The sequence below is a fragment of the Pleurodeles waltl genome, chromosome 3_1 (genome assembly GCF_031143425.1).
Source record: "Pleurodeles waltl isolate 20211129_DDA chromosome 3_1, aPleWal1.hap1.20221129, whole genome shotgun sequence".
Taxonomy (NCBI): Eukaryota; Metazoa; Chordata; class Amphibia; order Caudata; family Salamandridae; genus Pleurodeles; species Pleurodeles waltl.
The window spans coordinates 1,294,031,544-1,294,049,896 of NC_090440.1; the positions used below are offsets into that span (position 1 = coordinate 1,294,031,544).

General features: G+C 41.9%; 1 protein-coding gene across 2 annotated transcripts in view; it reads left to right on the plus strand.

The window, feature by feature from the left end:
* Window positions 1-18,353, plus strand: part of GLI2 (GLI family zinc finger 2) — a 1,057,303-nt gene that overhangs the window by 1,002,177 nt on the left and 36,773 nt on the right. For both annotated transcript variants that reach the window (XM_069224622.1, XM_069224623.1), the window contains 5 exons: window positions 2,684-2,885; window positions 5,524-5,731; window positions 6,183-6,296; window positions 14,208-14,339; window positions 17,043-17,192. In XM_069224622.1, coding sequence (XP_069080723.1) covers window positions 2,684-2,885; window positions 5,524-5,731; window positions 6,183-6,296; window positions 14,208-14,339; window positions 17,043-17,192 — 806 coding nt within the window. The remainder of the gene's footprint in view (window positions 1-2,683; window positions 2,886-5,523; window positions 5,732-6,182; window positions 6,297-14,207; window positions 14,340-17,042; window positions 17,193-18,353) is intronic.

The window sequence follows — 18,353 nt, forward strand, 5'->3', positions numbered from 1 at the left end:
CCACAATTTCACCTAATTTTCCAAAAATTACATGACTTTTGTACACCACTACTCACTGTGGCATATGCCCATTTGTTTCGGCTGCGTGTGGGAAAACGCACCAGCGCGGAGGAGCATAAATTAACTTCGCTTTTTAGAGGCAAGGTTTCTCTCAATTTGCCCAACTCCGCGTAAAGCGGTCATAAATGTATTCCCTTACTGTTTTCATCCGCCCCAAAATTGGCATTGTTTCTTAAGTAGCTAAAATGATTGCATTGTTTTTTATGTCATTTAGAACCAATGTGGAATTATTTTCTTTAACGAGAGACTACTCTTTTACTCGCAGAATATGTTTCTCCTTATAAATCGAAATATTGCATAACACATTACACAATCCCGTACGTCTTTCGCAGGTGGGCACCTCTAGCTCAACAGTTTCTTGGAAATGTTAAATACCATTATGAACCACTTCAGTGGCCCTTGTTCTGTCCGTTTGAAAACACTGACTGCCAGTCGCACTGGAATTCAAACATATGACTTTTATTTTATGCACGGACCTCTGAAACAGGCGCTGACCCCACTGCATTGGCATGTCAGATTTCCGGTAGTTTTGGCGCTTTGAACTTACACGTGATTGAAAGAATGGTTGCAGCAGTGTGACGTCACTAGAGGCACCTTTTAGGAAGCAGAGCAGACGGAGTCAGTATGGGCCTGATGCGTCTCCGGAAATGCGATCTGCTCCCACGGTAAAACCCCCTCTCCCACCCCTTTTATCTCCTGTGATCTGCGCATTCCCACGACTTTATCCCCACTCCAAAGGGCGATTCATCAGGTTGGAAAATTGCATCTCGCTCCTTCCTTTCAGCTAGGGCCAGTGGGGGTCCGCCTGGGACAGCCTCCTCCACCCTGGTGAGGACAGGTGGGGATCCCCTTTCAGAAAACAAGCCCCTGCTTTCATTCCAAAGGTCTTTTGATGTAGCGTGTTTGTAAACCTCTGCTGAAAGCAGCTTTTGTAATTGACACATATTGGTTCTCTAAAGTACTTTTTAATTTTAGGTGGTAATTATATTCGTTAAAAAATGAGCTTTTTTAAGTTCACCAAGCATGTAGAAGTCAGGGCCACAACACACGTGAACATAACACTAAAATCGAGTCTTAAGGTCCAACAGGAACTGTCACGCTCCTCATATTGACTCCAAGACGACGAGAAGCCGTGTCCGCAGTCCCTCACCGGCTTACCATATGCACGTGTTCGGCAACAAACATTTCACCTCACATTGCATGGTGCAGTCGGAATTGAAAAAAAACTGTACTTTTGTTTGCATGTGGACGTGTTCTCTTGTTTTAAGCAATCCCAGGTAAAATATATGCTATAAACTCAGAGATTGCCTTATTACAGACCGGATATTTACAATCATACCCAAGATCTTTTACATTTCTGTATCTACTCTCATTTGGGTTATAAAGCACGCCTCTCCCACCCTGATTCATTCCACGTTTAGAATGAGCTGACTGGCTGGTTAAGGTGTACATCACTGACGGCCGTTGTACCGAATCACAGAAGATAGAGTTGATTGGACGGTTGACGTGCACATGACTATCTGCCGTTGTACAAGATCACAGTATGATTGGTTGTGTAACAATCCTGAATGTTACAGTCATTGAAATCTCACCCCCTAAACATTTGAATCCCTTCATGGTGCCTTCCCCTATACTGTTCTTCAAAAGTAAATTAGTTAAAAATAATGCTACTTGCACAATTAGAGGGCAATATTAATAGTAACTTGCTGGTTTATATAGTGCTTCCGGACGCTACTTCTACTCAGGTGACTTCTAGGTTAATGTATTTGAGAGCTTACCCGCAATAGGGGAAGGGTCGAATTTTTCTCTGCCTTTGTTGCTACCAGTCATATTCTCTGGAGTATATTTCGGTTCGTTAAGCTGAACGTACATGTAATTTTCAGTTCCAATGTCAAGGGAGCATCAGATACCTGAATAACGAGTGATTATTTTTTGTGGTCTGCGTTTCAAGAACCTGGTACCTCGCACGGTGCTTTTGACCGCCAGTTGGAATAAGATATGCACGCCATGAAGAAGTCTGTTTGGACGAAACGCGTTGGCTAGGAATGTTTATTTCCGTATGAGACTATGAATGTTCGACTTTTGATATGAATTATTAAAACAGCATCATTTTAACAAGACTTGAATATGGAACTATACGATTTATGATTCTGGGAAGATAATGTCTGCCTTTTTGCAAATATAATTGAGTGCTGGGTCCTCTATCTCAAATAGTTTATATAGTGCTTTATTCCACACATGCCATGTCTGAGCTTTGTATGTAACAGAAGTTACTTTTGCCTTATTTGATGGTACCGAGTTTATCAACGTTGGAAGAATGGGAAGGCAGAGATGTGTGTATTTTTTCCCTCCACGAAGCAAAGTTTTTCTTCTCACTTAAAGCCCTGACTACAGGTATCAACAGTGAGCATTAAATAATTGAGCCATCATGCCAGCTTGAGAACATATGAGGCCCGTGTGACTGGACAGAAAACGGGCTTCTACTTCAATGAGAACTTGTCAGAAACGTGTGTATTACGGATTCTGTATCAGACAACTCATTATGCACCTTGCAAACTAATCTGTCTTTGTCTCCATCCTTCTTCCATGTTGTAATAACCGGGAACATGTTCTTTTCTTGTAGTGTCCCGATATTCCAGCCCGAGGCTAACACCTCGGCTGAGTAGGAAGCGGGCCCTGTCCATCTCTCCACTTTCGGATGCCAGCTTAGACCTGCAGACAATGATCCGGACCTCCCCCAACTCTCTGGTGGCATACATCAACAACTCCAGGAGCAGCTCTGCCGCCAGTGGCTCCTATGGGCACTTATCCGCAGGGGCACTCAGGTAAAGCGGTCTACAAGGTCGCCATCTTGTGTCGTATTGGAAGAGGCTGGGCTACATTTTCCTCCATGTGCTACCTGAAATATTCAGACATTTAACAAAACATAACTACAAAACTCTTTTTTTTACATTGTAATTTATTGGAAATTACATATTTCGTTTATAGATCTGAAAAACAAATCAATTTTACCTAAGAGGATAGCTCCCCCAACATAGCTACGTTCAAATATCCGTGAGCCTATACACCAAAATTATCCTGTGAGTTGTTGAACCTTGAAAGCATGCACCATAGAAACTTATGAAATACTAAAGAATTCAAATGGATACAGACATGTCTGACAATCATTGGGCTCTTGACGAGGACTGTCCTGTTGTAAGCCTTTCATAGGGCAACATAAGAAAAATGTTTTGTGAATGTAGAGTTACCAGAAATGTGCATAGAAAATCCCGCAATTTGTCAATAATATTTTTCCTCTTTGAGCTGTAGCATGAAGTATAGAAAATGAACCTATTTCACCGATATGGTGAGTGCATGGTCCATTTCACTCTTGTTATCTAATCCTGGTCTGCCTGGGTACACCTGCTGATGTTCCTCCCTTGATCAGTGATGAATCACAATTGTGGTGCCAAAATGTAGGCATTCAATTAAAATATGCTTTTTGCTCCCCCTGGTGGCATCCTACAGGTTTACTTTGTCATGGAGTAATTGAACCCAAAAAGAGCTATATTTTTGTTGCAAATATTTGCAAATATGGGGGAGAAGTAATGTTGTACTGAGTGAACTTAACTATTTCTTGTTTGGGTCTATCCTAGAGACAGCTTAACTGCCCTACAAGCTACATGTTTTCAAAAAATTAATAATAAAAATAGAAGCATACCTGCAGGGGATTTCGGTCAGTCCTCTTTATCAGTTGGTCTGTTTAAGCATCATTCACATTTTACTTCTGCCAGAATAATAGTCCAAATTTTCAGGAGGACACCAGGAGCCTCATGGAGGCACCCCCAAGCCAAGAGAGACAATGCTTCACTGCATGGTGTGTAGCTTGAGACTCTCTATGCAAAAGCAGTCCTAAGGGGGAGCGAATCAAGAAAATCGGACACGGTGCGATGGAAACAGCGACCCAACGGAGAAGTAAACAGTGAGTGGAAAGGCTCTTTCCATTTGCTGTTCACTTGTCTGCCCCTTGGCTTGGAGACACCTCCATTTGGCTTCCGGTGTCTTCCTGAGGGAGTTTTGTTCCATTATCCTATGGTGTCACACCCTAAGGACTGCTATTTTTGCATTATCACTTTGGTCTTTTGCAAGATCATTTTTTACTCATGATTCTCGAGTTCGATTATATGTAGAGTCCTGATGGTGATTCTATTATCGCCTAAGGGATCGAAACTCGACTGAGATGGTGGACCGTTATATTTATTGTTTATTAGCCAAGAACGGGCAGTGCTATCCTTGTTTTTAGATATGTACATTTGACCACTATTGTCATATGTGTGTATCACTGATGAGAGAGCACCGAGCATCTTTTTCACTCACCCACTGCACCGTTATACAATGCTTTTATTAAGAAACATTTTCTTGATTATTGTTTGGAATAAATGACCAACTGGCTGATAGCATTGGTGCATTCATACGTCTAGGGGCCATTACTTTGTATTACAGTGTTTACCCAAGTTCCCTGACGACTCTTGAGGTCCCTTGTTATGTAGAAACGTACATGCAATGTGAGTGACATCATTTCACCTCAGTGCCAGAACTGGTGTACTTGGGCTGCAACCAGAATTAAAGGTTAGTTATGGTGTTCAGCAAATAGAAACTAATAAAGCACTTAAACCATAACTCATGCCCTTTGTTTCTGTCATATGCCATTAGTAAATCGGTGTAATAAGCATGTCTCGGTCTGTGTTATAGTGTTAGTTGTCTGTTGTGTTGCATAGCTGGTGAATTTCATGACTTTTTCAGTTTTGTGTTCGCTGAGTGTTTTTTTATGGTTGTAAAAACCAAAGAGTACGTTTCAGTGTGTTCGCCAACAGGGTTACAGGATCAGGACCAGCAGAGGATCCCTAAAGGACCGGGCAGGCCTGTGGGACAGAGGGCATTTACTACATTTGTTAACTGCGCCTTTACTCTCATTGTAAAGATATGTGGCTTAGCTCTTTTCAGGGTTGCTTTGTGGTATCATGTATTGACGGTCCCACTGCTTTATTTTCAGTTTGTTAATTTTAGTAAATAACTTGTTTTTGGGTTGCCCTTTCCATTAGAGTAATTTAGCTTTGTAGTGCTATAAGTGAATAAGTAGCAATAGATTAATTGACCTCAGAAAGATCATAGGCAGGGGAGACCCCCGCCAAATTTGCCTTCGTGACCTACGGTGACATACAGATCTCTGTATCAAGGTTTGTAGCTCATAGGTGCGGGACGCAGTTTGACGTGTTATTTATTCTGTGCTGTTACAGGAATGTTAGCCCGCTTATTTTTACTCAGTAGGAAACCGAGAGGAACCTTAATTCTGTTTATATTTAAGCATTTTATTTTCCTGTCAAAAATCAGATGGGTTTCCTTAACTAGTCATGGAGAAAAAGTATGTCTTGCAACTTCGTTTTGCTTATCAGTTTTGAAATGCTCCCTTGTCTCTTTTTCCAGCCCTGCTTTCAGCTTCCCTCACCCTATCAACCCTATGGCGTATCAACATCTCCTGAACCAACAGCGTAGCCTGAGTGCGGCATTTGGGCACACCCCTCCTCTCCTCCAGCCTTCGCCTACATTCGCATCCCGCCAGCACATGGCAGTCATCGCAGCCAATCCGGGTCCTGCGCCGCTCAGCAACAGCAGTCAGCTGGAATCTAATCAGGTATGTGAGGGGGGTGGGACCTCGCCAGTTAAAAGTGCGCGCCAAGTGGCCTTTCTGAAGTAACGTCACCTGTACTCAAGGTCGCCTAGTTGTAACTCACAAGGAGAGCAAAGATTGGTTTACATTAGCTTAATAGAAAGGTTGCTCTTTCTCAAAGACATTTAAATCTGAAGTTTAGTCAAACATGGGTTAGGCTCGCCCAGATCGAGCTGTCGAAATTCGCGTGGCATATTTGTTCTCACAGAGGCACTGGCCTCTCAGCAATTATCCTATATTGTCAGCTGGTAAATCCCTGTATGCAGGATGGGTTTTAAGTACGTGCGAGCTGGGCCTACGCCCAGGTCGCCGACCTCTAGATGGGTGCTGATTCAGTCTGCATCAAATATGAACCGCGCCCAAGACTATGCCAGTGATCCTCATTTAAATGGCTTTCCTCTTTTCAAATTTCCAGAGCAAGCCTAGCAGTGAATCTGCTGTCAGCAGCACGGTGAACACCGCTATTAATAAGCGCAGCAAAGTCAAGACTGAAGTGGAAAGTCAGCGCCCCATCTCACCGTGCACGCAGGTAAGCACGGGATTAGCAGTGCATTATGGAAATGAAGACGTTTGCATGACGTGAATCTGCTTCATGGGTTCAGTCCATTTTAGTTTTTGCCAGTGCTGACAAAGTTAACAGAAGAATGTTTGCTCAAAGTGTATATGTGTACAATTGTACCCCATAAGTAGCCACACTCAGATATCTTCAGACACAGTTTAGTATCAGTGTACTGTTTATATATACTTAACACAAACCCCAAAAAACCCTAAAATTCTGCAGTTATGTTATGCAACGCACAACGGACACAATAACTCTTTTTTCACACCAAGTTTTACTCTTAGTTGATACCACTGTTTTTTTAGGGCTCCCCTGCAACAGCATGTGCGCTGTTGCTTATGATACATTTTGCTAGTTTACAGGGGGCTTAGAGTCCGCCCATGCTTACCATTGGTTGGCTTGATCGCCAGTCTCATTTCCTTGCTTGTCCTTGGTCACTTCCTGAGTGTGTCTTTATGCCTCCCCTGGAGCTTCACTGAACTACATCTTTCATATTTAACTGTGTGTATTTCCAGTGCTTTCACTTTCGGAGGTGCTTTTTAAAAGTTTAGTTGCTTGCTCTGTCTGTACTAACTTTTTTGGTTTGTAATGATGGACCTTTGCATCAGGGTGTTCCATCATTTGCTTTCTAATCCTGGATTAATCTATCTGCACTGGAAGTTCAGTTTGTCATTTTTCACTCCTAAAGTGCAAAGATGTTCAGGGGTTGATTATTTAATCCTGCTTCCTACGGTACCCTTTGTGGCTCATTCTCAGGTGTGTCCGATTCCTTGTGTATGGTTTCTTTTCTTTTCTGCACAAACCTCCTATACTCATCGTCATACTTTCACTTAAGTTGTTGATGCATGTTTGATGTTCCCAATGAGTAGAGTCTTCTCTACCCTCAGCTAAGCCTTTGGTCACATAACATTTGGGTAACCAGTGTATTTAGCTTCTTCCCTCTTGGTGAATGCATGGAAACCTCCCACATGTCAGATTATTTCTCCACTTCTCCACTCTCTACAAGGCATTGGACTTCCCCTTTCTCCAATGGAGCCGCAGGTGATGGTCCAAAAATCGATTCCTTGACTCTCAGCCATGGTTCTTTACAGAAAAGCAACAAAAAGCACACTTCTGAGGAAATTCTACTTCCATATTAAGTTTGGCCTAAAACAGTTAATTGATTTTTGCTGTAGCTGCACAAAAATTTCCTACTGGAGCTAAAATAGGGGAACACAGGGATTCTGTCCATTCCAACTCCTCCCCTCACACTGATATATATATATATAGATATAAATATATATATATATATATATATATATATATATATATATATATATATATATTATTGTGCTTATGACGTTGCAAATCACTTCTTTTGTGAGAATAGAGTGCATGGTAGAGTAGCGAGTTGTAGTAAATGTAGTGTGGCTACAGAGTTGAGTAAATTGTGTTTGGAGGCGCACATGTTTTAATAAGTTGAAGATGTTGCATAACTTATACATTAAAGGTATAAATAGAAGTTTTCAATTTTAACTTTTGTGTAGTTTGTTTGGTTTGTAGTTAAAGAATAAATAAAGTTACAGTATTTAAAAAGGTGGGCGTAATGTAAGAATTGAAGATATAAATATAACTTTAGGATTTGTAATGTTTGTGTATTTTAAGATAGGTTTGCATCAAAACAAACTAGCTATAACCGGTTGAACCTTTGGCTTTTATTTTGAATTACAGTGTTTTTTTTTGGTTTTTTTTAAATAAAAATGTGTTCCAAATTGTAGACTTTAGTATCATTGAGTACATTCTCATAAAGTGGATGGAAGTGTAGTAGAGTGGAGGAGAGTATTGTAGAGTGTACTGTTATAGAGTGGAATTGAGTAGAGAGGAGTTTGTTACAGTGTAGTGGCGTACAGTGGAATACCATACAGTGGAATGGTATAGAGTATAGTGTCATATTGTGGAGTGTTGTAGAGTGGAGTGCAGGACAGTGGAATGGGGTAGAGTGGAGTAATATGGAGTGGAATGGAGGACAGTGGAGTGAAATAGAGTGGAGTGGAGTTGAGTGGAGTAGCCTAACATTGGCGTAAATTGTTATATAGTGCAGTGGCATGTTGTATAGTACAGTAGTGTGGAGTGCACTAAAGTGGACAGGTGCAGTTTAGAGTCGAGTAAATTGTTATAAATTGGAGTGACTTCTTGTACAGTACAGCAGACTTGTGTTGTAAAGTGTTGTAGAGTTCAGTAGAGTGTTGTAGACTGGTGTGTAGGGGTAAAGAATGGAGTAGAAGGCTGTACAGTGTAGTGTACAAGCATAGAGTGGAGAACAGTGTTATATAGTGGCACACAGTGCGGTAGAGTCTTGCAGAGTGGATTTGTATAGAGTGTGATAGGCTGTGTAGAGTGGAGTGTTGTAGAGTGCTATAGAGCGGGGTAAAGTGTTGCACAGTGGAATGGAGTGGCATAGCTTAGAGTGGAGTAGCATGTTCTACAGTAGAGTGCTGTGGAGTCGAGTACAGTGGAGGGGCGTAGTATACAGTGGAGTAAAGTGTTGTGAAGTGGTGTGTTGTACAGAGGACTGAAGTGCTGTACTGTAGAGTGTCAGAAAGTGGCATAGATTGGAGCAGAGTAGAGTGTCACAGAGTGGATAAAAGTGTTTTACAGTGGAGGGTGTGCTGTAGAGTGCAGTACAGCGTGACAGAGTGAGATGGACTGTTTTAAAGTTGAGTGGCATAGAGTAGCATACAGTGGAATGTCGTTGAGTGCAGTAATGGAGTACAGTGTAGTAGTGTTTCAAGAAGTTGATTATATTACCTGGGGTGGAGTGGCTTAGGAGGAGTTGCATAGAGTGTTGTAGAGTGGAGTACAGTATCATAAAGTGCTATAGAGTAAAGTAGAGTGTTATATGCTGATACTGAGAGGAGTACATAGTTGTACAGTGTAGTGCTATACAGTAGAATATAGTTTGGTTTACTGGAGGGGCGTAGACTGTTGTTGATTGGAGTATAATGTTGCTGAGTGGAGCACAGTGGAGTGTAGGTGGTTAGAGTCTAGTGTAGTTGAGTAGAGTGGAGTTGCATAGAATGGAGTAGTGTACAGTGAAGTTGTGTAGAGTTGCGTATAGTAGAGTGGCATACAGTGCAATAGTGTACAGTGCAGTAGTATACAGTAGAGTGGCATACAGTGGAGCAGAGTGTAGTGAAGTGGTATAGAGTGGCATTGACTGCAGTGGCGTACAGTGAAGTGCTGTTGAGTGGAGTGGCGTAAAGTTGAATGGTATACAGTAGAGTGAGGTACAGTGTACTGGGATACAGTAGAGTAATGTACAGTGGAGTGGCGTAGAGTAGATTAGTGTAGAGTGGAGTGACGTACAGTGGAATACCGTAAAGTGGAGTGGTGTACAACGAAGTGGCGCAGAGTAGAGTCGTGTAGAGTGGGGTAGGATAAAGTTGAGTGGCATACAGTTGGAATAGCATACAATGGAGTGGCGTACATAGAAGTGGCATAGAATGGAGTTGTATACAGTGGAATAGCGTACAGTAGACTAGCATACACTGAAAAAGCATACAATGGAGTAGCATAGAGTGGAGTAGCTTAGAGTGAGATAGCATAGACCGGAGTGTCAAAAAGTGGAATAGTATAGAGTGAATTGGCACACAGTGTAGTGGAGTAGACTGGAACGATGTACAATGGAGCGGCATACAATGGATTAGGGTACAGTGTAGTGGTGTAAAGTGCAGTGACATAGAATGGTGTGTGGTAGAATGGACTGGTGTACAGTGGAATAGTGTAGAGTGGATTGACATAGAGCAGAGTGGCATTGAGTGGAGTGTTGTAGAGTGCAGTGAGGTTCAGTGTAGTGGCGTACAGTGAAGTAACGTACACTAGAGTGGAGTAGAGTGGAGTGGCGTAGAGTGGAATAACATAGAGTGGAGTAGTGTACAGTCTAGTGGCATAAAATGGAATAGCGTAGATATAATGGCGTACAATAGTAGAGTGGAGTGTTCTAGAGTGGAATACCAAACTGTGGACTGTTGTAAAGATGAGTGAGTTAGAGTGTAGTGGGTTAGACTGTAGTGACATACAATGTAATAGCGTACTGTGGAGTGGCGTACAGTGGGTTGTTGCCAGGTAAAGTGTTGTAAAGTTGAATAGCATAGAGTGCACAGGCATAGAGAAGAGTGGCATAAAGTGAAGTATCATACAGTCAAGTGTTGTAGGGTAGAATAACGTAGAGATTACTGGTATATAGTATAGTGATGCAGAGTGGAGTGGCATATAGTAGAATACAATACAGTAGAGTGGTGTAGAGTGGAGTGTTATACAGTGAAAAAGCATAGTGCAGTGATTATGAGAGGAGTGGCATAGAATGGAGAGGTGTACAGTGTAATAGCATACAGTGGATTGTGTTAGAGGGGAGTGGCATACAGTGGTGTGGTGTAGAGTGGAGTGGCATACAGTGGAATAGCGTACAGTGCAGTGGTGTACTCTGGAGTGGTGTACAGTGGAGTGGTATAGAGTAGAATAGTGTACAGTGTCAAAGGGTGGAGTTGCATATGGTGGAATAACGTACAGTGGAGTAGCCTAGTGTGGAGGGATGTGCAGTGGAGTGGCGTAGACTGGAGTGTTATACAGTGGAGTGGTTAGAGTGTAATAGCATATAGTGGAGTGGTATACAGTGGAGTGGCGTACAGTGGAGTGGTGTAGAGTGTAGTGGCATACAATGGAATAGCATAGAGTAGAGTGGCGTGGAGTGACAGAGTAGAGTGTTGTACAGTTGAGTGTGGTATTTAAAACAGCATTGCTTGAAAATGTGTGAGAAGTAATATAGCAGGAATAGACATTATGCAACGTTATATGGTAATTTTTGGAAGTATTTTGAATTGTCTAAATAGTTTTAGTAGTGTGAAAGCTATATGTTTTAAAATACTAAGTTATATATTGTGCCACAGTATACCACAGTGAGTGTGCAGAATCCTGTGGTACCTGTGTATGAGAAGGCAGTAAATGATTGGCTAATGTTTGTGTTTACCAAAGGTAAAAGGCATCCGTGTAGTTTTTAGCACAGTTTGGCTGCGTCCTATGGTAGGGTCTTTGACATTGGTGAGTACTAGGTTTTATTGTTATTCTCTACCTATTACAACTTTAATAAAAGGTTAATAAATGGTAATCAATACATAGTACCACTGTTTTAAACGGGTAATAAATAGGTAGAGAAATCAACTTAGAATTTTCTATGTATATTTACACCAGTTTAGGGAGAACTGCACATTTTTACTTTTTTTTTTTTTTTTTTACCTTTTGCTTCTGGATCTTTTAGGGTGACAAGTTACTCTTGGGAATGTGTCTCTTTTGTCCAGTGTACTTCAGTAGTTCCTTATCTCTGAAGTAGAACTGCATTTCAACATTTGGATGTAGGCTTGTTTTACCAACGTTTTGAAGGAACTCTTGTTTTCAGTCTCAGTAGAGGTTTGAAGTACCGATTGTTTACAAAAACAGAACTGTCCTCCTCCTCCTACTATTTACAGTTCAGGGTTCATACCAACTTGAAGAGTGGCGTAGGGAAGTGTGCATTGTTGCGTGAAAAGCTGTTTCACCTCTGTGGTTAAATGGGTGGGGCTAGTTACCAGTGCTTTCACCGAGCCACTTTCCACGAACACTCAGTTGTGCAACACGAGCCCCCCAAAAAAGCGGGCCAGTTGAGTTAGTATACGGGCTGCCATCTGCTTAATGTGGCGGGATGCGACGGGTCCTGGGACCAGATCTTGGGCGTGCTTCCTTTGTAGGGAGGAAAATAACCTTTTGAGGGCAAGTATTTAGAAGCAATGCCAACTCCTGAAGACTGCAAACTGGCAACGTTGGCGACTTCAGGGCAGTGCACGGTACAGAAGAAGACCCGCTAGTGCCTTTCGTTAAAAGCTTGCAACAACAGCTCATTTATTAACTGCGAGGAGTTTCTTTTCTTTTCGCGTCCTCATGGGTGACACAGCTTTTGACAGTGAAAGGGGCCTATAGGCTTCTCCTTATGCCGAGACCCTTCATTGTGACTGTTTATTGGCAGGGGCTTTATGCACCCCATTCGTTATCCAGCTGGAGGCTACCAGGACAGTCAGCACGCTCCGCCGCCATGAAATATTGGGCTGCGCTGCTGTCAGACGAGCACGGGGGCTCGTGACAAATCCCTCTACCTGCCGCGGTTCAGGAGCACGTTTCCGCGTGATGCATGGGGCCGGCCCGGTGCGTTCTCATCTGGGGGTTGCTGGGATTGATGAAGGTAGTGTTCCGGGGGAAGAGGAACATGCTGGAGTCAGCACGATTAGGGCAAACAGGCAGGTCTCGCGAGCATTGAGTTTAGGAGCGTGGCGGCCCCGAGAGCCTCCACGCGGCCTAATGGCTACCCAGCTGTCTGACGTGACTGCCCTGATAGCCGGACTTTAGGTCTTATAAAACCCGTAGTTTTTCTTAAAATGAACAGCGGCCCACGAAAGCAGTACCATGGCCGGCGTTGTTTTACTCCGCCTCTCTCATTGTCCACAAGCAGATGCGCACTGTACTTTTCCCTGGCAAGGTAAAGAAATGACGTGGAGATTCTGTGATATCATTGACGCTGAAGAATCATTCAATCTTATAAAGCAATCTTTCTTTTTTTAAGTGTAAATTCGTAATTGTTTTTTCTTTTTAGTCAAGGTGTAATAAGTTGCACTCATTGATTTGTCTACGCTTCAGGTAATTAAAGTATACAACCTTTATATTTATATTTATAAGACCCTACCAAGTGTTACATCCTCATGCAAGGGTTCTCCAAAGAAGACACCTTCCTCAATTAGTCAATACGCTTGCTGGCAAAAATAGCTTCCCCTCACATAGGCTGTGCTTCCCAGATTAAAGGAATGTGATTTATTTTTATTTTTTTCATGTGATTAATAAGGATTTAGATGTAGATATATTCCTGGCCCCACATTTTTGCATTCCCAAGTCTTATGAAAAGATACATTTTTTTTTTTGCTGAACGAAATGTTTTTACTCATTTTTACTCCACTACCCAGAGCTGAGGAAACAATGAGGCAAAGAATCAGGGAGGCAGTTTATTTAGATGGGTCTAGAAATTCTTATCACGGAGTCAAATCTTATTTTCTCATTGTGATTTTTAGAAGGGGTTCCATTTATTTCTTAAATCTCAGTACTTCCCAGCAGTTGATTGTCAAACTCATAATCATTTGCTAAACGGAGTGGGTGGATGGGTGCCATGTAAAGTTGGTCAGTGCCACAGCCATCTTTGTGAACACAGGAGCATTGTGACACTTGATTGGTCTCTGAGCTGCATTAGCCTTGCAGAAACTCTCCTCATTTTCCTATGCCAGAGGTTCTCTGTCGCTCTACTCGATTGTAGTACTGAATATTGACATGAAAAATACTAACATACAAACATTTCGAGGACAGAATTTCAGCTATGATATGATATGTACCACATAGATACTTACATGTGGAAGTAAGTGTAGAAAATCTAGATTTACCTGTTGATATTTGATATTTAGTATGCACATAAATAGGAAGAATCCCAGGACGGTTGTCAATGGCAGTCACAGGGAGCAACAGATGGCACGGCTACTTCTATTCTGTGTCATAACCAAGTCAGTAATGTTAGCATTGACCCAACGGAGTCCCAATACTGCTGATCTTGGGTTCCGAATGGATAACACAGGCATGTCAAGGAACGAACGGTTTGACAAATCACTGTCCTCTGAGGTGTCTATTCTGGTTTCCGTGCTTGAGGTAGTGGATGCTTATTCTTTTCGGAACTGGGCAATTCAACTGCTTGCTATCAGTACATTACACACACTTCACTGTCTATCAAAGTGCAATGCAGGATTTGAAAGGCTGTAATTTACAGTTGTCTTTCTGCAACAGGAGCACCTGACAGAACTGCGAGAGGATCTGGATAAAGATGAATGCAAGCAGGAGCCGGAGGTTATTTATGAGACGGACTGTCACTGGGACAGCTGCGAAAAGGAGTTTGACACTCAGGAGCAACTGGTGCACGTAAGTCATCTCTGGGCACAAAATGGCTGTAAATCACCCTTTTTTATACAGTCTATCTGCTCTACAAAGGCACTTATCAAATAGCCAGACATAAAATGCTCACACTACAACACAGAAGTAACTTCTCTTCAACTGTAAATAATAAAAGAAGCATGTCTTGCTGTTTTCCTTGCTGCTCTGTATTCTGTTTGAAATATTCAGGTAGACATATGAATTTGATGGATAGGAAATGTATACTTTCATTAACATTTCATTATTGCCCTCACGTGCTAACTGAGTGCAGAATAAGCATGAGCAAAAGGCAAGCTTATTATTATTATTATTCAAGAAGCAGTAATTGGCCCGATAGCTAAGAGGTGGGAAAAACATCATACCCCATTTACTTTTAATTAGTTTGAAGCATTTCTTTATGTGTGAAGCCTATTGCCTCCTTTCTCAACCAAATCACTAGATTGATTAGTGTGGTTACGCTCTTTGGGGTGTGAAAGTATCATGTGGGACACTGGAAAATGACGTTGCTTCACAAGGGTCTCTCTTGACCATCAGTGTGTGCGTCCCTTGTGATCTCTGTGTTGGGAACTTCTGTGATGACGAGTCACAGCTCTTAAATGCCCGTAACAGCACTTCAAGAGATCATCAGTGTCATCATCCCACTGACCATCATTGTCAGTGCCCTTGGTGGCACCGTGTCAGCACTTACTCTTGCTCACTACTCGCTTTTCTAGTAACCATCAGGGTTTTCACCACCAAGCAATTATAACTGAAACAATTAAAGTTCGCAAATTCACTGCCTCTGCGTTCTCTTGGAGCTCTTGATAGATAATGGATGTTTATCATCACCTTGCTCAGTAGTACTAAAGGGTACTTATTTTATCAACCTTGTAATGATGAAAGGCTTTGCGGATCCAAAGCATTCAAGGCAGTTGCAATTACAGCAGACACGGTCCCTGCAGTGAATGCATTGGTCCGCTGAGCCACTGAACACAGCTCCCCTCAGTATCACCTTGTCCACTGGTATTCAGTGACAGTTCCCATAGTGATTGCCTGTCAGTACTACCAATAATCATTGTCAGTAAACGTAACGATCCTCGCTGTTAGCACACTGTGCTACTACCAATGTCAACACCCGCAGTGAAACTTAGTACAACCTCTGACAATGGCAATCAGTACCATAGTTGTCAGCTCACTCAGTGAAATGCATGTCAGCATTTTCACCAATGTTGTATGCTAGTACTAACAGTGACCCTCAGTGTCTGTACCTGAATCTACCCTCCAAAGTGTCACCGCAATTTACATTAATTGCCAGCCTTGAAATATTGTTTTGCTAGTGCTCCCAGTAAGCATGATTGTCAGCAACCCTAATGACTGCTTTGCCCGTCAACAAACTTAGGAACATCACAGAGAGCACTCTGTGCCTCTAATTGTAAAGATTTGTAATGATCATCTCTTTCAGCTCCCTCAATGACGATCATTGTCCAAGTACCTTCGATATTAGCACTCCCAATGTTAACATCACAACCCATAGTTACCCTCAATACCTCCAGTGATTATTATTGTCAGTGCACCTAGTTAGCCCCAGTGCCAGCATACCTTAGTGACTGAGTGCCAACACTACCAGCGATCATCAGTGTCAGCATCCCCAGTGACTTTCATAGTCACCACTGACAGTAGCCATTAGTGTCAACACCCTTAATGACCATCCTATTCAACCTTCCAGTGAGCACCAGTTTCTGCTCCGTCAGGGACAACTGGTGTCGATGTCACCAGTTCACATCAGTATAGCACCTCCCTGATCACCAGTACATTCCCTGAAAGTGTGAGTGCCCCCCACTGATCATGAGCACAAGACATTGTGAGTATCCACACTGATCACCATCCTAGGTCACTGTGCCTTCCCTGATCACCACTGCTAGTTTGGATCAGTGCAAATACTCTCACTTACTCTTTACCACTTTCCCTCATTGTCATTGTCATCACTGACAAGTGGTGACATCGGTCCTTAAAACAAGAGCCCCTACTTGCAAGCATTTCCAGTCCCCCTCATTGTGAGTTTCCCTACTAATCACAGCGCAGTTTACAATAGAGTTAGGTCTCACCCCGCTGGTCATCAATGCACATTCCCCTCAATTTGAGTCCACCAGTGATCATCAGTGTCAGTTTACTTCAGAGTGAAACCCCCCCATTAATTATCAGTGCCAGATTACTCTATTGTGAGGCCCCTTTCTGTTCACTCGACCCAGTACACCGCCAGTCAACACCATAAACACAGTAGTCATGAAACATAGTGGCAAAAAAAAATAAGCATGGAGCCTTCTCCAGATATGTACGGGACATCTGGAACAACATAGCTGCATTAATTAGGGCCCCTCAACACTTATCCAATTTAGGAAAGAGCTAAAGACACACTTCTCAGAAGAACACTTCATCACAGAGCAGAAACAGTCCACTTTCACAAAACTCAACTACTCTTCCAAACACTCATTGACTGTATCTTTGCCTTTGACATGGTGTAGCATCACACCACTCTTTTTTGAGGTTTGTGCTGTATAAATAAATACCGCTAACATAAACAAAACATAGCAGCAAGGGCTTGGAATGGACAGTTTCTGCAAAACATTACACTATATGTGCATTTTGAGGCTGATGAACTTATCGCTTTCTCTACCATCCAAGATGTTGTTTTCTTTGTCTCCTTTTGAACAGCATATCAATAACGACCACATCCATGGGGAAAAGAAGGAGTTTGTCTGTCGTTGGCAGGAGTGCTCGAGGGAGCAGAAACCGTTCAAGGCCCAGTACATGCTGGTGGTGCACATGAGGAGGCACACGGGGGAAAAGCCGCACAAGTGCACGGTAAGCGCATGTCTCAATGGAACAGATCTACACTGCTCTACTGGCAGAGAATGACCTGCACGCTGCTCAGCTGTGCACACAGCACATTTCCTACTGAGGAACTCCGGGGAATAGCACTAACAGGCCTTTGTTACTGCAAGCAGCCTCCTTAGGGACATAGAGGTTAAAGAGAGACCACAGCTGTGAACTAACCTGGTAGCCATTTTCTAGAAAGCCCTTTAAAAGTGTGCTACTGTGTGCACCACAACAGCTCCTCATTGCATCTTGCTAACTATTTAAAGTTTAGAAATATGATGGCCACTATAATTTTCTCACATTGTCTCTCTTGCACTTCATTCACTTTTATTCTGTTGGACATATTGTATATATTCTACCGTGTTTAAGAATCTCATGAATGTATTCATGTTACAATTTAATGTTTATTGACGCGTTAATAGGGAGTTTATATTAATAGGATGAGGCTTGGAATGAGTAAAGGAGAGATGGAGCAGGGAAGAGTCTGTGGAAAGGTTCATAGTAGCAGGAGGGCTTTTGGATGAGTCAAAGTTGAGATAATTGAGAGACAATTTAGTAGGGTTGTTTGGGAGATCATGGTAGTGAAGTGAGGTTTGGGTGAGCTAGATGTGGAAGAGGAGGGAAGAGCTTAGGCAGGGTTATTTTTGGAGATGAAAGTAGTAGAATGGGTTTGGGATGAGTCAGACTGGAGATGGAGGATAGATTGATAGAGACATGTTATATGGTGATGGGTAGACAAAGTAAAGCTTACAAGAAGGTACATTTATATTATTTTCATTTATTTATAATTGTATATATATATATATACACTATTTTTTATCATTCCTGTATTTTCCTTTAATCTATGTATACATTATTATTATTATTTAACTTTAATTTACTTATTTGTAATAAAATTTTTATTTATAGATATTATTTTATTTATTTTCATTTATACACACACACATATATATATATATATTTTCACATACATATACATTCTTAATCATGAGTAAATATCCATTTGTTAAACAGGTTTAAATAGTATGTGTGTAATATATTGCTATGACATAGTAGCAATACATATTTCCTAAAGAACTATACATATCTAGAATATACAAATATTCAGATTAAAAATATTTATCAACATAGGCATATGCAGTCCAT